The sequence below is a fragment of the Sciurus vulgaris genome (genome assembly GCF_902686455.1).
Source record: "Sciurus vulgaris genome assembly, chromosome: 2".
Lineage (NCBI taxonomy): Eukaryota > Metazoa > Chordata > Mammalia > Rodentia > Sciuridae > Sciurus > Sciurus vulgaris.
The window spans coordinates 161,153,869-161,179,579 of record NC_136462.1 but is presented as its reverse complement, the minus strand read 5'-3'; the positions used below and the strand labels follow the sequence as shown (position 1 = coordinate 161,179,579).

General features: G+C 43.0%; 1 protein-coding gene across 3 annotated transcripts in view; it reads left to right on the top strand.

The window, feature by feature from the left end:
- The window catches only part of BANF2 (BANF family member 2), a 55,561-nt gene that overhangs the window by 25,788 nt on the left and 4,062 nt on the right, over window positions 1–25,711 (top strand). For all 3 annotated transcript variants that reach the window (XM_079129629.1, XM_079129628.1, XM_079129627.1), the window contains 2 exons: window positions 14,334–14,476; window positions 17,890–18,018. In XM_079129629.1, coding sequence (XP_078985755.1) covers window positions 17,893–18,018 — 126 coding nt within the window. In that variant the 5' untranslated portion in view covers window positions 14,334–14,476; window positions 17,890–17,892. The remainder of the gene's footprint in view (window positions 1–14,333; window positions 14,477–17,889; window positions 18,019–25,711) is intronic.

Here is a 25,711-nt window from a genome sequence, read left to right as displayed (position 1 = left end):
CTACAAAGGAGGACGGGTGGCATATGTATCTCTTTGGTCACTTCCAGATGACTGTAACCAAAGTTCATACCGAGAAGTAGCCACCATGAGCAGTGTGAGGTGTGCATGCCTGTCCCTCTGGGGCAAAGCCAGGCCTGGGCATAAAGCCAGATGCCACTAGTACCCACAGGCCACTGGAGGGAAAATCCTGGAGACTATACCTGACACTTTCAGCTGGGTTTGCATGCTCTGGAAATTCAGCCTTCATCAGGGCATGCTTTGGAGATGAAAATCCCAGCAGGAATTTAAGGGAAAATTCTGGGAGTAGTGTCCAGCCACTGAGTGGAAGATGGAAGCAGAGGTGAGAGTGGTGGTCACCTGTTTGTAGATGTTCTTCATGGGGAGGTCAGAACACATTCCTAGGTTGAGCCAAGGTTGAGGATGAGGGCCATCCGACTCAAGGTGAAGTTTCTAAAGAGAACTTGACTACAGAGGAAACTTGACTACAGAGTCTCCCAACCTGATGTTCCTGGTCCACAAAACCCGGATGTGTGATGTCATACTGTTTAATATGCAAAAGTGGGCATTTTTCTGGAAAGAAAGTCTTTAGTAAGAGAGGCAAATTGGAGCCATGGCTTTTTTGTTGTTGTTGTTAGGTCTACATAGTATTACAAATACAAGAATTACTGCCCAAGATTTTAAAATCAAGAATCGTATGTGAAAATCTAAATGCGGAAATTCAGAAAAGAACTCACAAGATCTGGTCACTGGGACCTACATGCTAGAGAGAGGGTTCCCTCCTGTAGATGGGGCATCGACCCACTCAAACATAGTCCACACAACTTTTGTGGCCACCCTGACAGATACCAAATATCAGTCCTCATTCATCAGTGCCCTTGTGTTGCTTTTCCTCCCTGACTTATGTTCTTCATTTACCTACTCCCTCCGGCTTTTGCATTTATAAGCCCTAATCTGAGCTTTTACAGGATGCTGCTCAAGAGGCACCTGATTTCAAAAAGGTCAATGAAACTAAGACCTCTTTCAGCTTAAACTTCCCGATGTGGGCTGGAGATGTAGCTCAAATAGAGCACTTGGCTTGTGTGTGTGAAGTCCTGGGTTTGAGTCCTGGGGAGCAGGAAAAAATAAATACACCCCAAACCCAAAACCTTCCTGACAATCTAGTTAAGACTAACCCTCCAAAGGAGCAGAACACCCCTCTGAGTGATGTTTATGCCTTTTATCCAAAAGTATATTTGTGATTGGGCAAGCTTATCTTTTGATAGATACAAAACACCAAAAGGTATCCAGAAATCACTGAAGCTCCTTCCTATAATCTCTGCTAGAGACACCTCAGATGACAATGCCGTAAATGAAAGCAATGTCAATCTTTGGGAAATCCTTTCTTTATGGCCTTGAGAATTTGGCTTTGAATGCAGACAAATCAAAAAGAGTTCTCGTGCTGAGGTCCTCTTTCTGAAGCCTAAGCCAACCAGCCACGTGTGTGTGTATGTGTGTGTGTGTGTGTGTGTGTGTAAAGGGTCTTAAGTAGGTCTTCCCATAGGGGAAGATCAGGCAAGTCACTCAGAGCTAATTTCTGAACTGAGACTCACAGATGCACATACCCTCTCAGCCAGAGACGTGAGGACCCAAAGAGCTGCGTTGGTCCTTAGACACTGCGTTGGTCCTTAGAAGGTGCAAGTGCTGCTGTGCTGGGCAAGGCACACAATAATGGGAGAGCAGAGGAATAAAGGAAAAAGAAGCTTGGGCAAGAATTCTGTCTGGCAAAGAACAAAAGAAAAACACATAGTACGTGGGCCTTAAATATCTTATGGATGGAATTGATGTGATATTAAAACAATATGCAGTTCCACAGTTCCACCTACACCACAAGGCATCCCCTTGCTGGCCAACAGCCAACTGCTACAGCCCCCATTTCTATTTGCACCCAAGTAGAGAATTCAGTCCAGAGCTACAAGAAGAGGGAATGATTGTCTAGGAATCCAATGGAAGTCTCTAATGACTCTAGGTTGAGAACACAGTTATTAGCCTGAGGCACTCTCAGTGTGAGGCTTGGCAGCTGATCTGGTCAGTTAATGTATCTTATCTGTGAAATGGGGATAATAATAGAAACTGCCTGATCACATGGATGAGCAGATTAAATGAGATGATCCGCAGGAAGAGCTTAGTAAGGTGCTATAGGAAGCCAGGAGAAGCATTAGCTTCCCAACCCTGAGAATCTAAGTGCAGGAATAGACTCTCCTGGGGTGGTTCTACTCCATGATTTGTCAACTTTATAACTGTGTGAAAGTGGTGCGCAGTCGGTAGGAACTTTACTATGATATTTGGTAAGTTAGATATATCAAGTGCATTTTCAGCTTACAATGGGTTTATTGGGATGTAACCCATCATAAGTCAAGAAGCATCTGTAGTTGATTTGGGAAGGAACCCATGTCAAACAGGGAAGTAAGGGAATGAGACAGGGTGGAGAAGGCACCACAGCATGAGGCTACCACCATGAGCAAATGAGGCTTGCTCCCACTGGGTGTGGGACATGCCCCAGAACGGTCCCATCTGAAGGATTTGGGGCTGATATTTATCTACCTGCTTGCATCCCCCACTGACTGGGGGCTTCTCCCAGGGGCGTCTTGCTTGTCCCTAGCATTCCAGTCCTGTGCAGTCTCAGGTCAGAGCCATAGGCACTTACTGTGAGAACCGTGAGCCCTGAGGGGACATGGGCAGACAGGGACAGCATCTGCAAAACTGACTGATGCTGATTCCTATGCTGGAGAGAAAAGAGCTGAACTTTGAAGCCACCGAGACCTGAGCTTATATTCATTGTTGCCTTTTACTAGATAAGGAGTCCCTATTTTCCTTTTCATGCCTCAGTTTCCCCCTCTCTCAAAGTAGGAACAACTCTCTGGTGTTGCCAAATTAATTTTGAAGATTAAGTGGGATGAAGGCCATGAAGAGAGTGGCACATTGTAGATGCTCTACTGACGTGAGCCTCTCTTCTCGCCAGCGCGATTTGGTTTTGTTTCTCCCCTCTTGCCCACGGTCATTCCTTTTCTATTCCCAGAGTTCTGACACCAGAACTTCTTTCCAGATGAGCAGGGACATGCTGACACCCAAACTAGTGTTTGCCTCCAAGGTGACTTCTGAGTGACATGTTGTCCTGTTGCAAAGATCTCTCTAGCTATGTATTACCATTCTATTTCCCCTTTAGCCTCCAGCTTCCTCAGTCTGTGACTTTCTTCAGATCCAGAGAAGGGAGGAATAAGTACCTGGCCTGGAAGAGGCCCAGCCTCTGGGTGTGAAATCCCAACAGGAAGAATTTCTGACCCCTGCAGCCTCCCCCAGCAATCCCGAGTCAGAAATGCAGGCAGATCTGGGGGCTTCAGCTGAGTTAGACCATGTGGGAGAGGGTTGCTCTTGAAAGAAAAATACAAAATGCCCAGTTAAGTTTAAATTTCAGATTAACAGTGAATACCTTTGTTAGTGTAAGTATATCCCGTAGATTATATTTATATTAAAATGTTACTTAGTCATTTATCTGAATTCAAATTTAACTGAGTATCTTGTATTTATATTTGCTAAGTCTGGCAACCCCAGTTTGAGGGGAACCAGAAACCAACCTCCTAGAAGCTTGGGATTAGAGATCAGCAAAACTACCACCCAGTCAGCCCTGCAGGTCATGGACAGTGCAGAATGGCCACCTGCTCCCAAATGGTCTCTCCTGGGTCCTTATTCCAGGAGAAAATTAGAGTCACTTTTGCCTTATGACATTGTTAAATTATGCTGTGGAATCACAGTCTCACTCTCTCCACACTGACATGTGCAAAGAAAATATTCTTCAGTCTTAGGCATCTCCACTCAAAGAGGTACAGGGACACACAGTCTAGTTAGCAAAACATTTTTATCGTGAGTGGGGCTCCCCAGAAGCAGAGCTGCAGAACAGGATTCAGGTGCACATGGCTTAGTGAGGGAAGCAGGAGGGGGCAGGGAGAGAGCTGAGCAGTGTCAGGTGGAATCAGCTTCTGCCTGATCCCATGGGGCGCTCTAAAGTAGGAATAGTGCCAGAGTTAGCCTCACCTTGTGACAAGGGAACGGAGCTCTTATGCTTCCGTGTCTGTAGGCCATTAGCTGCCCTCAGCCAGGGGGCTGGGCCTCCCAACCTCCCAGGTGTCTCCAGGTGTGGCAGCTTCCATTTCTGTTTCCAAGGCAACGCTCCTCTGCAACAAGATTAACTGTAGCACCTGCAGCAGCTGGGGATGGGTGCACCTGCTGGGCAGGTGGACCTGGGTGCAGTACCTGCAGTTCCCACGACACTGTCTCTTCAGGTTCAGGCTGAAAAGGCAATGCAGTATGAATATGTAGTTAGCTTCTGTCCAGGTACCTTAAAGAGTCTCTGCCTGGAGATGTGGTCTCCTCAGGGACAGCTCTGCCCCTCTTCAGTCCTCCCTCAGGAGTGATATGACTATCAGGGTGTAGATGGGGACAGCGCTTACAGTGCCTTTGTAGTGGTGGAGAGAGGGGACTTTGAATACCAGTGGAGTCTGCAGGATGATAGCCTGATCCTTGTGGCCCTGTCACTGCTCTGGTCTGGGGTGCCCAGCCCCTCCTGATCTGTTAGGGATATCTTGATCCTCACTACTGGCTGCAGCCTGTGACCTGTGGATGGTAGGGGTCCTATTTATGGGATCTCTTCATCCTGACTCTAGGCTCCAGCTTACCCATCAGTCCTCAAAGCATCTTCTGCCCCATCTTGCTCTGGAAACATGAACTTTCTGCTGCAAAAATGTCAAGGACACCTTCTTGAGCTCATCCACCCAGCCACTGTTCACTGATGAGCTTCTTCCCCGAACACTTTAGAAGTGGCCCTGCTCTTGACATCTCCTCCTAAGTCCAAGGAAGCAGGCCAAGTCTCCCAGGCATGGTTTCTGTGTCCCACCTACATCCCAGAACCTCCCCTTGGCGATCTAACATACCTGCCTCTGTCTGCCACTTTCAGATTTGTGTCCCAGAAAGGGACACAAGCCCCCTGCTACGTTACCTGCTTCCCACATATTCATGCTTCCTTCACCTTCCCCAGGAGGATGGTTTGAAAAAGGGGCAAGCTTTCCCTTTCTTTCTAGAGTTCATGAGGCAGGAAAATTAGACCTTTTTTTTTCTTCTGAGGAATCTCCTTTCTCTTCCCAGATGACACTGCTTTCCCCTTCTCTTTGGGACTGTCATGATAAAGCGGGGAGGAACCAAAATGCTCTACTCACAAGGAGCTGTAAATTAGGAGGTTTAAAAATATATCTATTATATTCATAGATGTTCATAGCACCATCATTCACAGTAGCCACATCCGAGGGTCCATGATGGATAAGCAAAATGTCACCTGCCCTCCACATCTCTGGGTTCTGCACCCTAAGATTCAAAAATATTTTAGAATTTTTTTCAGCAAATCTCACTATTATGTATAATTATGAAGCACCAATAAAATAAAATATGAACCAAAGATTTTAAAATTACATCTATACAGGTACAGGTTTTTATCCTTGTCAATATTCTCTAAACATATAGCATGACAACTACTTATACATCATTGATATTATATTAGGTACTAAAAGCAATGTAGAGGTGATTTAAATATATAGGAGGATGTATGTAGGTTATATACAGATAATTACTGAATTTTATGTAAGGGACTTGGGCATTCATGGATTTTGATATCCATGTAAGGGTTCTAGAACTGACAGACAACTCTCTATATATATGGTGGAATATTATTCAGCCTTAAAAAGGGAAAAACTTGGCCTGGGGATATAGATCAGTGGTAGAGTGCTTGCCTAACAAGTGTGAGGCCCTGGGTTCAATTCCCAATACTACCAAAAAAAAAAAAAAGGAAAGAAATCTGTTATAGCATGAACCTTAGGAACTTTACACTAAATTAACTAAACTAATCACAAAAGGCAAATACTATATAATTACGCATAGGTTCCCAGAATAGGGAAATTCATTGACACAGGGAGTGTTAGAGGCTAGGGGAAGGGGAAGAAGGGAACTGTTTACTGGGTATTTAAAAGTTCTAGAGATTGGTGCACAATGTGAGTATAATTAACACTACTGAACTCTGACTTAAAAATGGTTATAATGGTAAAATTTATGTTGCACATGTCACCACAATTAAAAATAAAAATAAATAGTGAAGAAAAGTATATATCTATTACAAATGCCAATGTCTGGTCCATAGAGTATAAAACCATACATTCATTCGTTCTTTATATGACTTACTAAATTAGTTCCTGATCGTGTGCAGAGAACAGGACCCAAAGGGAGGGAATATTTTCCTGAAGGAAAGATGTAACCAGAAACAGTCCCACCTAGAACTACTCTCCAGACAAGGATGTCCAACTAGATTGGACTTAACAGAAAAAGGAAAATTACAGACATGTGTTACTTAAGGATGGGAGTACTTTCTGAGAAGTGCTCTGTTAGGCCATTTCATGATTGTGTGAATGTCCTAGATTGTGCTTGCACTCACCTAGATGGCCTAGGTCAATCACATGACGTGGGTCCTGATGCAATCAAGAGACAGGTGAAAAGAGATGTTTTGAGGTAGTGTGGGCATAACATAGTGTATGTCAGCTTTGCGTTACTGCAACGAAATGCCTGAGGCAGCCCACTTTATGAGGGAAGTGGTTTAGTTAGTTCACAGTTTCAAAGACTGAAGGACCAAACAGCCTGGCACAGGCTCTAGCTCTGGCATGGGGCCCATGACTGGTGGAAGATGGTGGAGCACATGTAGAGGAAGGATCACATGGAGATCCAGAAAGCAGGGAGAACTGGGTTAGACTAAACTCAGACTATGATAACAACCAAAGATCTACCAAAGATCCCGTAAGAAGAACCTCCTGGGTGGCGCACACCTGTAATCCCAGAAGCTTGGGAGGCCGAGACAGGAGGATCACGAGTTCAAAGCCAGCCTCAGCAAAAGTGAAGCACTAAGCCACTCAGTGAGACCCTGTCTCTAAATAAAATACAAAAAAGAGCTGGGGATGTGGTTCAGTGGCTGAGTGCCCCTGAGTTCAATCCCCAGCAACCCCACCCTCCCAAAAAAAAGAAAGAAAGAAATACCTCCTGAGGAAAACCCTCCCAATTTGCCATCTCCTAACAGTGCCATCTTGAGAACCAAGTCATCAATCACAGTAGACCCTGGAGGGACACCTAAACCACACCCAAACCATAGCATGTACAATACAACTTTACAGTGAACTAATAAAAAGTATAGTATGGTAAATACATAAGCCAATAGCAGTTATCATTATCAAAGGTTATATAAAATCAGAGTACTGGCTACATCAGAACTCATCCTTCTTGTTCCTTTCCAACATTTTGTCTCTTTGTTAGTTTACAGTCTTTAGATGGCACAAAATTCACATAGATCCACAATTCCTAGTCTACCATTTTCAAATTTTCAATTAATGGGTTTGTTATCAAAGATTATGTACTGTACGTAATTGTATGTGCTATATTTTATATGACTGGCAGGTTCACCACAAACACATGAGAAATGATTGCTCTATGACATTAAGACAGCTGTGATGTCACCGCTAGATGATGGAATTCTTCTGCTCTGTTGTAACTTTACAATGGGACCAGTCATATATACTGTCCATCACTGACCAAAACACCTTTATGCAGTGCATAACTGTGTAGCTGATATTCTGAAAGAGGGCTGGGAAACTTAGAATTATGGGACAGGTGTAGTGGGATATGAACAGGCTAGAGGACAAGTGACCTCTTTTTCATTACAAGTTGTCTTGAACAGGTTATCAGGCTCAGTGATCTTGGTATAAGTCTATGAAGACTTTTCTCGAAACTCTGGGGGACAGAAGTTTTAAGGAGTTCAGATTTTGTTTTTCCTTTAATTCTAGGAAAGCCATATGTACCTTTTCTGTGTATCCCAGATATTCCCAGTGGAGTCTGGCTCAACCCCCTGTAAACAAACCGATTAATATTCCTGTGGTGAAATGTATAAATATTTACACTAAATGGGATAATAAAGACTATAAATAGTCTTATGTCAGTGCAGGGCAGGTTTGGCTGCTCAATAAGTACCCCTCACCAAAAGAAAAACAAAAGCAAAAATCTTCTGGATCCTAGAGCTCTTTGGATTTGAAAATGGTAGAGTAGGGATTGTGGGTCTATATGAATTTTGTGCCATCTAAAGACTGTAAACTAACAAAGAGACAAAATGTTGGAAAGGAACAAGGAGGATGAGTTCTGATGTATCCAGCCCTCTGATTTTGTAAATATGAAATAGAGGTAGCTGGCTCAAGGTCCCTGAGCGAGTCATGGGCAGAACTGAGATGAGACCTGAGTCTGACCTGAGTCTGACTTAGGTCTCCTATCCCAACCCAGCCACCCCATCAGGAATCAGTAGTGACCTTCAGATCTGGCTTGCCTAAAAGGAGAGTCTGGAGTCCATAAACTTGGCCCATACTCTCCTTTCCTAGTTTCCTGAAGAGGTGAGTCCCTACCTCTGGAATGTCCTTTGTATAGCTAGTTGATATATCCTGTGATGGACTGGTTGAACATTCTTTCGTAGAGGTATCTGCAAAAGGCCCTTCCTACTGACTCTTAGACTTAACTCCTGCCTATAAACAAAGTTCAGTGAAGTTCTAGAAACCTTTGCATTTATTTGGTTATCACTTGACAATCAAGAGAAAGATCTAGAATTAAAGGATTGTGTGCAAGCCAACAAAGAGCAGAGGAATAAAAGATCTTGTTTTTCATTGTAGAAACAGAATTAAAGGCAGGGAAAGGAAATATCACCTTTATTTTTGAAAGATGAACATTAATGGTCATTGGAATATGATTTCTGTTTCTGATGCCTACGCCGTAGGACTGATCCTGTCCAAAGTCTCTGGGTGGAATATGGATACTTTTGTGGCTAGCACAGAGCATGGGCATTAAAGTAGGTACTCCATAAACCCTTGTTGAATGAGTGAGTGAATGAATGAATATGGGGAGTGTCTATTAAGGAAGGCTCTTCAGTATAAATAATGTAATTCCAACTTAAACTGAAGCAAGAAAAAATGCCATTTTTGCTTTCTTTGTCTAACATAATTGAAAAATCCAAGGATAGATGCCTTCAGGCATGGCTAGATCAGGCATGCAAATTATTATGGGGAGTCTGTCCCTTTCCTTCTCTCCTACCTGCTTTCCTCTGTATTGACTTCCTTCTCAGTGGCTTTTCCACAGGCAGTGGCCAAGATGGCTGCCGGCAGGCTCAGATTCCACCAGCTGAACAATCCTCATAGAGAAAATAACTTATATGTCCTGAGAAGATGAGGCATAGTCAAATACCAGCCTCAGGATACCATAGTGATCATGGTGTACCCTGAAAGGTAGTTCTGGAGTTGACTGTATAAAGTGGAGTTCTTCAGAAGCTCTTGAGACCCTTCCATTCTCAAAGAAAGACATGTCTCCTAATATATGAGTTCAGTCTTGCAGTGTCTCTTCAGACCCTTAACAGCTTGAGGGGATGGTGGCTCCTAGGAGTTGGACCTCAATGTCATAGGAACATTACTACCCTTCTTTTTGTTTATGTTTTTTTTTTTTTTTTTTTTTTTTTTTCTCTGCGAAAGACTGGTCATTTGAAGAAAGAAGCTGTAGCTTTGAAGAATGGGGGCAGAGATCTAGAGAGCCAGTAAGTGGTATGGATGGGTTGCCAGGCTGTATTCCCTCAGATCCTGATGGAGTGAGAATGAGCATGTGTCCCGGCTCCATCCAGGCCCAGCTCCAACAATATGGCTTCCCATCTGCATCATGCTGGAGCCCAAAGGCCCACAGACCTCTCCAGGGGTATCCCTGAGATGGTTCTCATCCTGGCTCCCTTCCCTTCCTTGTTGCTACAAGACTACCATATTTTTGGGTATATGGGTGAATCCTGAATGTCCCCATAAATCTGCTTGGCTTATGAGATATATTCTTTGTATCTTTGATGCTTTGACTATATAGTAACACAGATTCTAAAAGGGGTGTATTTTCAGCACATTAAGGTTTTTTTGTTTGGTTGGTTTGAGTTTTTTCTTTTTTGTACTTGGGGATACATCCCCAGTTCGTTCTTTTTTTTTTTTTTTTTTCTTTCGAGACAGGGTCTTGCTAAGTTGCTGAGGTTCCCCTCAAACTTGGTATTTTCCTGCTATTAAGTTTTAAAATCGAGATAGAGAAAAATGTAGGTACTGAGTCAAAGAAGAAAATATAACTAGAAGGTGAGGGAGGTGTTAATCCATGCTAGTTTTTCTAGCTGATCATCATGTGTTGATAAGTAAAAAGGGAAAGTTGACGTTTACAAATTATTTTTATCATAAAGGTAGAAATATACCAATTTTGAAATTTATACTTTTTCACTTGGCATTAAATTCCACAAGAAATATACCTTGAAGACTATTTTATAGAACAAAATGTGTATGGTAGCATTCTTGACTACCTCACCACATATGTAGATTTTTTCCCCTCAAATACTTCCTGTAATCATCCTCAATAAAGGGCGAGAGTTAAGAGTGAAGATTAAGTATTAACATCTCAGTTCTCGTATGTGCCCAAATATAAAGCAAACACGAAAATAAAATAATCCCTCATTTTCTCAGAATGAAACTCTGAGAAAATTTGGTCATTCAAATATGTAAACTTTTAGGACTTTAGATAAAATAGTCTAATTTTTAGGGATATTGATAGAATGTTCATACATATACTATTTGATTTCATAACTTAATTACATCCATTTCAAATCACAGATTAGATAAATATTTAGAAATACCATACTTTTTCCATTCACATTTCAAGAAAGCAATAGTATTCTGATGGAAGTCTCTTGGTTGCATCTCATACAATCTCTAGAGAATAAAAACTTCACTTCTAGCTAGTGGTGGTTGTGGAGAGATGTCACTTACAAATTCCTGTATAATGCCCCCACTGGAAATTGCATCCTAAGCTCCAAATATCCGTTTGCATGGCATCTGAGCAGTCCTCCACCCCACTCCATTTATCTGAAAGGGGTGTATTTGCGCCCACCTTCTCATAAAGACCTTGCATATAGCTTTTTAAAATGACCTTTAAAGGACATCAAACATCTGCAGTAGAGACCTCATTCCCTTGGGAATCGTGATTAAATTCCATTGACTCCTTGATTCCTTATCTAATCAGGTGATTCTCTAAGCATCTAAAGCCAGAATCGATGGAGGTCATTCCCAGCAAATGTATCCTCCCCAAAGAACATTTTGTGGTTCAAAATAAAGTAACTGAGAGAACACCCCATTACATGGGAATCTTTTGCTTAGTGAGCTTATATTGAGGCATTTGCAGTGACTCTGTCAGATGGTGGCAAGTGCTTAATCTGGCAAGGCAGTCAATTCTGAAGCTCACCCAGGGAATACATGCACGCTTTAGAAGGGGGATGTTCCATTCTGGGAGCTTTGATAGGACATGGTCTTGAGCAAGATAGTTAAATTCTTGGACCTTGGTTTTCTGATAGGTGCAATGAAGGGGTTAGGCTAGATCAGAGATGGTTCTCAGGGAGCACAAGGGGTGATGGGGATGGTGATGTCACCTAATACCCTAGTCAACAGAATTGTTCTCCTCTTTGATCTGTTTGATATAAATAGATTACAGGTAAAATTCCCTTTGAAATACAGAAATCTTTTTTAATTACAAAAAAATGGGAGCAGGTCTGCCTGCTCAGAAGTGTTCTGACTTCAAAGCCTTTGGAGGTAATCATTAAGTCTTCTTATTGACAGCTAATAGGGATCTCAGGTGCCTGACAATTCTGGGGGCCTAGACACAGCCTGGGAGTCGGGGAATATGTGTCTTATGGCAACACAGACCTGCAGATCCTGCCATAAAATCTTACGTAGCTAGAATTCTATCATCCTAGCAAACCTAGAATCCTTGCTCAAAACTTCATGAGAAAGAGGCAAATGACAAGGAAGCATTGATTTCCAAACTTTGCATCATATTAGAGATAACTAAAGGAATATTTAAAAATTCTGATGTCTAGGTCTTACCCCATGCCAATCAGATCAAACTCTGGAGGAAGGACCAAAGTATCAGGAATTTGTAAATCTTCCCCATGTGAATCTAACGTGCTGTCGAGTTTAAGCCAAATGCAAAACAGTGTGGCAATTTCTCAAAAAATTAAAAATAGAATTACCATATGATGCAGCAATCCCACTTCTGGCTATAAACCCAAATGAATTGAAAGCCGAGTCTTGAAGGGATATTGATACACCCATATTCATGGCAGCATTACTCACATTAGCCAAAAGTTGGGAGCAACCCAAGTGTCCATTAGCAGATGAAAAATAAGGAAAATATGGTGTATACGCATAATGGAATATTATTCAGCCTTAAAAAGGAAGGAGATTCTGATACATGGCTACAACATGGATGAACCTTAAGGACATTATGCAAAATGAAATCAGCCAGACAAAGGAATGATTTTTTCATGTGTGATGCTAAGCATTAAGCCCAGAGTCTTGCACATGTTAGGCAATTACTCTAATGCTAAGCTACATTCCATCCCCAAAGAAAAAATATTGTAAGATTCCATTTACATGACATACCTAGAGAGGTCAAATTCATAGAGACAGAAAGTGGAAGGGTGAATGCCAGGGGCTGGGGAAGGGAGAAATGGGGAGCTAGTATTTAATGGTATGGAGTTTCCATTTTGCTAGATGAAAAACGTTCAGGAGACCTTTTGCACAACAATGTGAATGCACTTAACACCACTGAACCACTGTGCTTAAAAACAGTTAAGATGGTCAATTTTATGTGTGTTTCATCATACTTAATAAATAATATAAAAGGAATGCGTGGTATCATTTAGTGACTTGCTAGTCAGGGTGTGATCAGTGGACCAGCAGCACCAGCATCTCCATGGAGATGGCTAGAAATGCATCAGATGAGTCCCACCTCAGGTCTGCTAGGTCAGAACTTGCATTTTTTAACAAGAAGCCCTGAAGAGCTTGCTTCATACACTAAACTTTAAGAAGCCCGAGTTGACCAGAGTTTAGAAGATGTATCAGACACTGTCATCCTATCCAGAATCCATTTTCTCCCTTCCTTCCTCTCAGAATCCCACATTCCCTGAGTAGCCATACGCTTAAAGGGATAGTCATCCATCCTTCCATGATGGTTCACTCCCCTGACCAGTAACTAGGTTATGCCTGGGCATATGACCTGCTTCTGGTCATTGAAACTAAAGAAAATTCTGCTGAAGTTTCAGGGAAAGGTTGCCTCCCCTTAAGGACACCTAAGAAGACATGGTATTTCCTTTTCCTTAGACATTTTCATGTTGGAATGAAAATTCTGAGCAAATTCTGTTGGTATCTTGGACCTGGGGGAGCAGCTAGCCTGGTCCTGGTTAACACAGAGCCACTGACTTACCAAATCCTGGGTCTGTGTCATCAAAACATTTCTGGTTATATGAGATTAGAAATGTACTTACTGTTTAAGAGAATCTGAGTCAGAATTTTCTATTACTTGTAACCTAGGGTCTTTCAACCTCAACACTATTGACAGTTAGGGCCAAGATTGTGGGGGCTGTCCTGTGCATTGTAGGAAGTCTAGCGGTGTCCCTGGACTTGCTAGATGCCAATGCCACTTTCCCTTCTCCTAGTTATGACAACCAGAATGTCCCCAGTCATTGCCAAATTATCCCTTGGGGCCAAATCACCTCTAGTTGAGAACCACTCTTGTAACCAAAGTCATCCTAGAGAATGTGAAGATCTTTTTTTGGAGTCAAGCTGCTGTGGGGTCTTTGGAAAGTATAAATCACAGCCTATCTACCCTATAGGTGAGGGTTTAAGGGAGCCAATGAGTCCAGTGTGAGAAAAATCAAACACACACAAGGTGTTTCAAATCATTACCGTCTTTGATGCTGCTGGTGCATTGATAACAATGTTGTAGTTTCCATTTATTCTTAGAAAGTTTAAAAGGCATAGATGTTTTAACTTAACAGATGGCCAACATGGATAGTGGGTGGAATTTTCCCTCAGCAAAATTGGTGTGACTGTTAAGACTTCCAGGTTATCCCTCATTCAGAAATCCTGGGCTTATACCAGCCTGTCCCTGAGTGGGGCCACCAATCCCAATTTGTCATCCCATAGTGCCATGGGTACTGAGGAGTTCATCAGTTAATGCTTGTATTAAACACACTTTTGTCTTTAGAAAATCTGTTTTCACAGACGAAGCCAGATCAATGTCTTCCAAATAATAGTTACAGTTCTCACATCTGTGTACTTGAGAACCTCAGTATCAGAAGTCCCTGAACAAAGTCTCCTGTCTTATGTTTCCTTTCCTAGACTCCACCAGCACATTCAGATCACTCTTCTTAGGAACCCCCCCAACTTCTAAAATCAGTGCCTTTGGATCCATCTTTTCTCACAGAGCTTCATTCCATCAGAAGTGTTCCAAAACGTCCCGTAGAACCAGAAGGCTCAGAAAGGTATGGAGGAGGATCTGGAGGGTGGAGCAGGAGACGGGACAAGGATTGTGAAAAGGAGGGAGGCTTTGGATACATTCAATCACTTATGCCCTGTGCTTACCACATGCCAAGTACAGTACTAGACACTGGGGCTGGGGCTGGGTGGGGGAAAAGCCATAAGGAGGTAGTCACAGCCCTTGAAGGGCCTCATGATCTGTTGGGGAATATGTAGTAGATGTTGGGCTACCCTTTTTAACATAATCCCCTACAATAGTATGGGGTAACCCTACCCAGTAACATAATAACTATCTCAATTTTTGTACCACTCTCTTCACCCCTGCGTCCCATGAGCTTTCTGAACCCAGAGATAGAGCATGCACATCAGATGATAATTTTTGTTTTAGGGGTTGACATGTGACCATTTGGATTGGAAATATCCTGGATTTGTGGCTTGTAGGGAGAGAGCTCTGTGTTTTCCTTTGAGGGAGCGAGGGAGGGGAACACAGCTTACGAAAGCAATGGCAGGCCCTGGCAACCTGCTCCATGAAGGAGTAAAGCTGAGGACTGAGCTGATAATCAAAGGAAGGTTGAATTAAGAGAAATGCAAGCTGGAGCCTTGGTGAAACCGCATCCGATCTGTTTGGGACTTCTTGGTAGCATGTGCTACTAAAAATCTTGTGTAAGTCACTTTGAACTGGATTTCTGTTATTTCCATAATAAATTGACACAAAATCTGGTACCAGGGATGCTACAGTGGACAAGCCTCAAATGTGAGATTGGTTGCAAAGAGATGTTCAGGCAAAGAACAGGAAGGATGTCTTTATTCAAACTAGGAAGATGGTAACCGTCGTTCAGCAAAATGGCCAACCTGGAAAACAGATCTTATGCTATAGAGTCCACACCAAGTGAAGGTCTTACAGGAAATATTCAGGATATTTGCTACCACTGCCAGTCCTCATTAGGATCCTAGAAGACTCAAATTTAGGAGGAAGGTGGCCCATTTGAAAATGGAGAAGGAAGAAAATACAGCTTGCTACGAGAAGACCTTACAGTGTGGTCATTAGTCTAAAGTGACAGGAAATTGATAAACCAGTCCTACTGGGTTGGAAAATCTGATTTATCTGGTAAAATTAGAACACAGACAACAATGGAGGACCTAACAGGAGAAACGATGGGGGCTCTGGAAAAACATTTCCCTCCATTCCTAGGCCTCCCTCAACCATCTCATCTTAAGGACATCAAACTCAATAAAGGGCACAATTGATTTGTGAAGATGCAGTTGAGTTATAGCTCAGGGATAAGGAGCAAATTTGGGGGGCCTCCCTACTTCACAAAGGAAGACACCACTAATCTGAGGAGCCAGGAGGGTTTGGGTAAGGCACAGAGGCCAGTTGGTATTTCAAGGATTCCAACCTAAGATCTCTAGTTCTAACTAGCAGCCTGTGGACTTGAATAGAAGAAATGCATTAAGTTCTTAAGTCTGAGTTTCCAAGGAAAGTGGTGAACTATAGCCTGAGAGTACCCCATCCCTCAGGCAATCCCTGAACTTGTACACACAGTGACTTTCTTGGGAAGGCATCAACCCCATGCCCACTCCAATGCTAACAGCTACCAGGGCAGTGCAGTAAAAGAAGGAAATCCACCCAAACCCAGAATTGGGGCTGCCATTTTGTCTGATTGAGGAACTTGCTTTACCTTCAACTCAGGGAATCTTCAGTATTTCCACTGAGCAGGATATTGTGTGGCTACTGAATGTTGTCCATTTTCCCTCTGTAAAGAGAAATTCTTATTTAAGATATCCTTTAACTTTTTTTTTTTTTTTTTTTTTTTTTTTTTTAGCATTGTTGGCTATGTTAATGGTAGTGAACTTTGGAATTTTGTTCATAGTTTACCTCCAGACAGGATGAAGCATGAGATGTACCTTCCCCAACAATATGACCTTGAATCTGAAATCATCACTAGATGAATCACAGGGTTGCACCCTTTGTGGAAGGGGGTGAGTCTACTTTAGCCAAGTGTTATGGTTTGAATATGAGGTGTCCCCCAAAAGCTCATGTGTGAGACAATGCAAGAAGGTTCAGAGGAGAAATGATTGGGTTGTAAAACTCTTAACCCAATCAGTGATTTAATCCCTTGACAGGGATTAGCTGAGTGGTAACTGAAGTGGTAGGGTGTGGCTGGAGGAGATTGCAATTGAGGAGTGGCTTTGGGGTATATATTTTGTATATGGAGAGTGAGTCTCTCTCTCTCTGTTTCCTGATGACGTGAGCTGCTTTCCTCTGCCACACTCTTCTGCCATGATGTTCTGACTCACCTTGAACCTGAGGAATAGAGCCACCCTTCTGTGGACTGAGACCTCTGAAACTGTGAGCCCTCAAATAAACCTTTCATCCTCTATAATTGTGCTGGTCAGATAATTTAGTCACAGCAGAAAAAAAAAAAAACTGACTAAAACACCCAGGTATAGGTATTTCTGATGATTATATAAGGGAAAGAGTATTATGTGGATATTAGATAGCCAGAAGTAGACTTTTGGTGGAACATTATGGTTATGGTTTTAACACCCATCTCCCCTTCTCTGGATAATTATCCTGACTTTTTTTTTTCAGGTAACTACACCTAAACTCAAAGCTCATATGACTTAGAGAAAGTCAACTCCATTCCTAGATCTAGGTCTGGGGCATTAGGCTGCCAGTAAGCTCACACTAAGGGACCCAGGCAGATCTTAGATACCAGATGAGTCATCTGCCTAGAACTTCTGAAAAATGAGTTCTTTCTTTTCCTGCTTTTGATGTGACATTTTTGGAGAATATGAGTGCTAGAGTGGTCATTTCACCACCATGAAGGGAACCAACAGATATTGAAGCCAATTCAAGGAGGGAATGTCAAAAGAATCATAGAGAAATAGAACTGCAACCTTGATTGTACCATATCTACCTTCACCCCTGGATGTCATTATACAATGTCAGTTTGAAGAGTTTCCTGTTACTTGCAAGCAAACAAATAACTATGATAGTATATGACAAATGCTAGAATAAAAGTATGACAAAAGTGTTGGGTGGTTTAGGAAAAGGGTCGATTAATTAGGAAAGAAAAGTGGCTGTTTAAACACGTGGGGTAGAAAGAGTTGGACGGGAACATAACGTGGTTCATATTGTGAAGCATACACTTTTCATGGGGGATTTAGTTAACTCATCTGCAGCCATCATTACACATCTCTTTGCCCATCCAAGTGGGAATAGAAGTGTAAAGTGCTCAGTGCAGGGCACTGTACCTGACATTTTAAAGTCCCCAGTATATGTTGGGTGATGGAAGGAAATCTACCATCTGTTGCCCCCAATCCCTTAATAAGCTGAGGGAGCTCCCTAATGTCCACTCACACTGTGAGCAGTCAGGCATCTCCTAATTCTTTCTCTTCCCCACTGCTGTTGCAGGAGATGGATCACATGTCTCCTAGGCTGAGAGCCTTCCTCTCCGAACCCATTGGAGAAAAGGATGTTGGCTGGGTGGATGGGGTCAGCCGTGAGCTTGCCATCAATTTGGTTACCAAAGGGTTCACCAAGGTAATTTGTTTTTTCTTCTTCAACTTTTCTTCTCTTCCCCCAGTTCTGCCAGATGGCAGCCCCAGCCATGTGTCCTTCTGAGGAGCCATCAGAGAACAAAGCTGCCACTTGGCAAGGTGCCACATGCTTCAGTGCTACTGACCCCACATGCTTGAGAAAACTCAAGGACTTGTAGATGATAGGCAAAGAGAATTACTTTAGCTCAGAGAAACAGGGCTGGGTAAGCTTTGCTAGGTGTTCAAATACTAAGAGCTTGACAGAAGTGGGCTCACCACAAGAGTGTGGGGCAGTATCAGAACAGATGATGTGGGTACACTCCCTGCTCCCATGAAGGGGCCTATGGAACTTCACTTGCCCCTGTCAGAGCACTAGCACAGCAGTGGCAGGCAGAGAACCAACAGATTGTGGTCTACATCAGAGTCAGGGGATGTGAGTTATTCTAAGATGTCATTTCCAAGCCAACAATGACCTCAAGATATCCAGTGGAATGTGAATATAGAAGTCTGTTTTCCATTGCTATAACAAAATACTTGAGATTGGGTACTTTATAAAGATAAAAGTTTTATTTAGCTCATAGTTTGAGAGACTTAAAGTCCAAGGTTGAACAATGTGTTTGGCTTCTGGTGAGGGCTCTCTTGGCCACATCACAACATAGTACATGACTTTGGGGCAGGAGCCTTGAGAGGAAGCACAATCACACGATAAGACAAGAAACCAGATGGTGGGGAGGGGGCTACTTTTATTTTCCTATTTATTTATTCATTTATTTATTGGTGCTAGGGATTGAACCAAGGTCTCGCACATGCTAAGCATGCACTCTACCACTGAGCCACATCTCCAGCCCCTATTCTTGCTCTATTTATAAGAATAAATAAGAATAAGAATAAATAACAATTTCTTGCTCTCTCAAGAGTTAACGAGGGTCCCATGAGAAATACATCAATCCCTTCCAACGGTGATGCCCTCCTTGATCAAATCATCTTCCACTAGGCCCCACCTCTTAAAGGTTCCATCACCTCTATGCCACCACACTGGGAGTCAAGCCTCCAAGCCATGCATGGGGGAGGGGAGAAAACCACATCAAAACTATAGCCCTGAATATTCTATGTAGTTATTTGCTTTTATGGGACTGAAAATGCTGCTTGGAACCTCAGGAGAGAATGGGCAAAAGTCCCAAAGGAAGCAAGTATTTACAAAGGAGGCTGGGAATTCACACAGCCTTGCAACCCCAGTCAAGAGGCACCAACTCAATCGACCTACTGCTATGAATCCCCTTTCAGTTTTCAAGCCCAATCTACACCACCAGGCAGGACAATGTTATAGAAACACTCAAAGAGACTGGGAACTCTACTGCCTGCATGGCTGATGATTCTGTTGGTTTGCACCCAAATCTGATGCATTGGGCCCACGGTTTCATGATTGACACTTGGTGCTGGACCAGTTGTTATATATTCTGAATCTCACCCTGATCTCCCATCCAACTTAATATCCAGTTAGGTGGTATCATCGGGAAACTTGAGCTCCGCAGTTGATGTAGATTGGATTCTCCTCCCTGATTAGGGAGCTAGAGACATTCCCAAGCAGGTAGTGAAGTGGGCAAGTCTGATTAGGACAGAAATTTTAAATGAAGCATTCCTTTATAAAAAAATGATTGTTCCTTTTATTCTTCTATTGTAGTGTAACATAATTATGGGGATGTGCATTAATGTGAAGAGTTCAGACCAATGAATTTTTACATACATAGATACACCCATGTACACACCATCTGGAACCAGTGATCTGACATGTTCAAAATTCCAGATGGTGCCTTTGCTGCTCTTCCCAGCCAGTGCCATCCTTATCCCCAGAGTAACTGCTATTCCGATGTCTACCACCATTGATTTAATGTTTCCATAATTGTGGAGTTTTATTATTGTTGCTGAGCTATGCTTAGCATTTAAACACTTTTTATTAAGTATAATTTACATAAGTAAATTTCACCTTTTGTATTACACAGTTCTAAGAGTTTCGATGGTCATGTAGCCACTACCACAATCAAGACACAGAACAATCCCACCATTCCAACATAGTCATTCCCCTGTGTCCTGATATTCACCATCCTCAGTTTCTGGCAACAACTCATTTGTTTTCTATGTGCATAGTTTTGCCTTTTCCAGTTTAACTTTGTTTTAAATAAGGATTATAGTTGGGATGTCAGATATATTGAAGATAAAGGAATGAATGAATAAATGGAAGATTTTCAGGCACCAGGGAACTTGCCTACATAGTCAGGGCTATAGGGATTGCTCATGTGCATCCCGGTCCATACACACATGCCCCTCTTGTGTTCAGGCCCGCATGACTGGCACAGTGTCCAGTGCCCCACCCTCAGTCCTGTGCATTTCTAGAACCATGGATTCCTGGCACTGACACTGGGGATTTCACTGTTATCCTCTGCTTTGAGCCTCTTCACCTGTTATTTAGGTGATGATGAGGAGACAGAAGCTCTGGGAGATATTGTCTGACTGAGATTCTGAGTGAAAATAAAAATGACCATGAATTATACTGTCAAACTACACAAGAATTTCCAGGTGGTTATGCCAGGCAGGGAGAGGGCTTACACTGAGGTTTGGTAGTGAGACCCTGTATCAGGGTCCAGAGTCAGGATGAGCCCATAGGAAGACCCAGGAAGAAACACAGATGTGGCTCTTATAAGATGATCATGTGCTACAGATTCCTGGGCAAGGCCAGAAATCAGAGCATCTGGGGCAGGCAGATCTTGATAGTGGGGTGTTCTCCTATTTAGCTGGTGAAAATGCAGGTTCCTGTGTTTTTATTCACTGACTGTCAGGGACCTTAACTTGGCACAAGGAGGGACATATTTCTGGGTCTCAAGCCACTCAGACTTTGCTGGCCTCTGCTGAAGTGTAGCTGGACTGTAGTAGTCCTATCTAGACTGGAGCCTCAGTGTCTTTGCCACGAGCAAACTGCCTCTGATTCCACCCATGCTGGTGATAACTTTCTTGGACTTCTCCATGGGCACTGGCTCTCTCCACACCCCTTCTAAGTACCTGCTGGGATGCAGTCTGGTGGGTCACTTCACACCTACTTGCCTGGCTTCTCAGAACGCAGCCACGGGCTCTCTCCAGAGATACCACAACATTGCATGCACAGGGAAAAGTGAGGCACCAGCCTCCTGTCTGTTGATTGATCTGAGTGTCCTGTCACCTCTAGGGGTGTGGCCCTGGATGGGGTGGGACTTAGAGGCTCCTTCATAGCTCTCACCAGCTCCTACATCTGGTACCTTCTCCTCTGTCCCTACCCCTATAAAAGTCTTTTATCTTTTCTTCAACAGCAGATTGGGGTGCTAGAAGGGGACTGTGCTGACATCCTTACCACTTTCCCCAGAGCTCTGGCTAAGGCATGGACAGGTTTCCAGCTCATGGTTTAAAACATGACTTTCAAAACTATTGATTAGCTGATCACAGTGGCACAAACCTATAGTACCGGCTACGTGGGAGGCTGAGGCAGGAAGATCTTTGAGCCCAGAAGTTCAAAACCAGCCTGGGCAACATAGTGAGGTGTTATCTCAAAAACAAAACAAAGCAAAATAAAATAAAATAAACACAGAAAACAAAACTGGATTCACCCAAGTCTCTTCAGGAGCTCAAAAGAAATGTAACTATGCTCTATCTGGGTTATCTTGTGTCTTCTCTTCCCTTTGACCTGAGGACCTAGGTCCCAAATGGTAACCACCAACCACATCTGCCTCCTGATACTTATCTGAATGAAGATGTCCCAGAAATATAAAATACATACTTTTATATTAAAGTCTTAGAATCTCCACCTCAAAAGTATATAAAGCATCTTATCAGTTTTTTTTATCGATCACATATTGGAATGATAATATTTTGGGATTATGGAACAAAATAAGATATATTATTAGAATTCATTCCAACTCTTTCCTTCCCCCTTGTTACTTCTGTGGCTTCTAGAAGATTATATATTACATATGTGGCTGTTTCACCTTCTATGTCTATTGGACAGAAGTAGGATTATGATAGGAAGGGATTATGGAAATGGAAAAATCCATTATGCACATGGTGTCAAGGCTTGCCACAGCCTTACTCTATCTCTCTCTTATATTCCTGTGCTCCCCACCCTTATCACACCCACTACCACCCCTGCATTAGTGCCAGGCTGTCTGCGAACCATAAGCACATAGAGGAACCACCCTCCTCCAACCTGGGGTCTTTTGAAATGGACCTTGGTCCCCTTCATTCACTTATGGCCTCCTTTCTCTAGGAAGCCTTCCTCCTGCCAACCCCACCCAACAGCTCCCTTTTCTAAGCAATCTGACTTTTCTGTGGGTCATCAGTACACTGTCGTCCTACTGTTGACTATGGTACACATGGCTTGAGAGCCCACACTGATGTCAGAGGCACAACATGCCTGTGGTTTTCTTTCTAAACTCCTCTGAGCAGAGGATGTGTCTGTGTCTTCTTACTTGTCCCTTCCCTAGGAAAACTCATTCTGGGTGGGTGGATTTGCACACATTCAATAAATTCAGTGTTATTGGGCAGGGCCCTGTGGGGTGAGCATACCACTCTGGAGATAGCGGGGGGGGGGGGGGTTCTCCAATAGCATGGAAGTAACTTTAACATCCCAGAGAATATAATTGGTTTTAGAGATTTTTATAGACTAGAAAGCCATATCCTTGAGCCTAAATCCTCCTTCTGAGAGATACTTAGAGGATCAGAGTGGAGTAAATGTCTTGATTGCCCACCTGCTGTGCATATGAAGCAGCTACACATCAGGCACCTCTAAGTGTGTCACATATATTTAATCTCATTTAATAGTCAAAAAAATCCTTCAAGATAGACTATTTCATCTCCATTTCACTGATGGGGAAACTGAGGAGCAGAGAGATCATATGTGACTTTCTCAAGCTCACATGAGATAACAGAGATGAAATCTGAATCTGGGCAGACACGTGGTAGGATCTGGACATATCATTGGGCTGTCTGCCCCCCTGAAAGTGAAGTGTGACAGAGACACTTCTCATGCAGCTGCCCTGACATGGATTACCTGCAAGACTCTGCCTCTTTCTTACCCGGCCTGCCTGATGTCACCTTCATCTCAAGACTCTCCAGATTCCAGTATCTTCCATCTCCTTCCAAAGTCACTTTGTTGTAATTGGAAGAGAGGAGAGAAGGCTGAACTCAGGACCAGGAAGCCCCAGTGAGGTCAGCCCTGGTGTCTCTTATGTCACAAGATGCCCATGACTAAGCTACTGAGGGGTCTAGTTCCTGCCTGTCCTCTCTGCTCACATTTGACTTCACTGCCTGACATCTGGACCCTGACAGGAATCAGTCACATAAGTTTGGGTGTAACCCTGCATGGGGTTGCCAGATAAAATACAAGGGGTCCAGTTAAATCTGAATTTTGGATAAATGGATAATTTTATAGTATAAGCATGTCCCAGGGAGACAGGGAAGAGAATAAGGGGCAAGACTTATATTGGATTGAACATTAACACTAAAAGCACAGTGTTTTAAAACTGAAGTGACCCAGAGATAATGGATTTGCAAGGTTGCATTGGCTCTCAAGTGGACACAAAGACTTGTCAATGTCTGATTAGAGAAAATCAGATGTGCGGTGTTACTACTATATGGAGTCTTACGGTGGTGTGAAGTACATTCCATATAGGCACTCAGGAGCTGGCGACCTAAGCCCAGGGAGCGTAAGAAACTTGAGATAAGAGAACCAGGCCACATCAGAGTGAAGGTTCAAAAATCAAAACTTATTATGGGGGCTGGGGATATAGCTCACTTGGTAGAGTGCTTGCCTCACAAGTACAAGGCTCTGGGTTCAATCCCCAGCACCACAAAAAAAAAAAAAAAAAAAAAAAAAAAAATTATGAATGCAGATGAAGGCCAGCTCCCTGATTTTCAAGACCCAGAGAAAAGTGAAAATATGAGACCCTTTGCTCCAATGTATTAAGACTTTTAAGATGGCAAAAGCATAGCATTGAATTGAGTCAGGGGCCCTGGGCAACCTCACAGGTCATACCTAAGGAAATCCAACCCTGGTGCAAAGTTAAATTGCTTCTGTTTAGCAAGAAGTGAACACAGTGAAAAAAGGGGGTGGTTCCCACCCTACTTGGGAAAAGCCCCTGGATAAGCCTCCCTGCTTGAGGGCAAGTCTACCATGGAGCCACCATCTTGCTGCTATAGGAAGAAATGCACATCCCTGACTTGCCATGGAGTGGGATTGAAGGGTCATCTGCTCAGGGTTTCTGTGCTTCTGTTTCTGGTTTTCTGAGAACTTTGGCCCAAGAAGGCAGGTTAGGGGTTCACTTTCTGGAGACAGCAAGGAAACCAAGTAGACATTGGGCAGAGTCATGATGTGAGCCCATGACTCCTGCTTCCCTTGGGAGCAAGATGAAGTCCATAGGGATGAAGCGAAAAGGTAGGTCATCTTTCCTTCCCTACCCACTGGAAGATGCACAGAAAAAGCTAAGGATGGAGCATCAGGTTGCAACTCAGCTCTGGAGGCCCTTCCTTCCTGCAGCATTCTTGGAAAGCTTGCCTGGGTCCAGCTGGTCACACATTCCTAGGTTTCCTGGCTGCTGGGTCTGGTGGGATATGGAAACTACAATCACCAAACTGCAGTTATCCAGTCAGCTGATGCTAGCATCTGGCCCCAGAAAGAGGCAGAGGATGAGCCTCCAGACTGGACTGCAGATGGTTTAGATGTGGAAGAGTGCGGTGGAGAGAGGCAGAAGTCTTAACCTCTTAGATTCCTGAGAACTCTACCTGGAGAATGGGATGAACAGGGCACATGTGAGTGTCGGATGTATTCAAAGGCATCAGGTGTCTCCAGCAGCGTGTAGCCTGTCGGAGTGGTCTTCCTAGTATTATTAATATTATCGTTATGATAAATGTTTCTCTCCTTGGACAAAGTTCAATGTCTCTCGATCCTGTTATATTCACCTTGGCACCTCCTATACCTACAGCACCTGGCTCAATTAACAATAAATACTCATTTATTGATTTTACACTGAGTAGCTACTAGTTTCTCCAGTTGATTTTAAAATATCTGTGAAATTCACCACTGAAAATGAAAGGATACTGGTGAAAAATGAGATCATACCAACCAACTGCTAAAAAACTAAAAAGATTAAAGTAACAGTGTCGAATCACCATGAAATCTTGGCTTTTTTCTCTTTTTGACAACTGGACCATGACTAAAAATAAAATCCCCTGCTGGGGGTATATCTCAGTGGTAGAGCAGAAACCTAGGTTCAATCCCGAGCACAACAAAAAATAAATAAGTAAAATAATACCTTCAAATTCCATTGCGGTACATTTTATGGCTGGGATTCAGTGTTTTATTTGATTTCTCTTTAAAAAGAAAAAGTTTCCTTTGGTTAAGATGAAGTTTGCTTTGTTTTGCATAATTTAAAGTCAATAGACACCAGCGGGTTTTAATGGAAAGGGTCCAGAAATTGAAGTCATGAGTGAACACTGGTTCTCATTGGTTCCAGACTGGAAAGTGCCCAAACCAGTCCCAAGAGATGGACATGTAATGTGACGTGAAATCTCTAGTCTCCACCATGTAGTGGTTTGGCTAGTTTATGGCCATGTGGTCCTTGAAGATCTCTTTCTCCACGTGGCCCTTCTTGTTAATAATGGTGTAATCAAATTGTCAA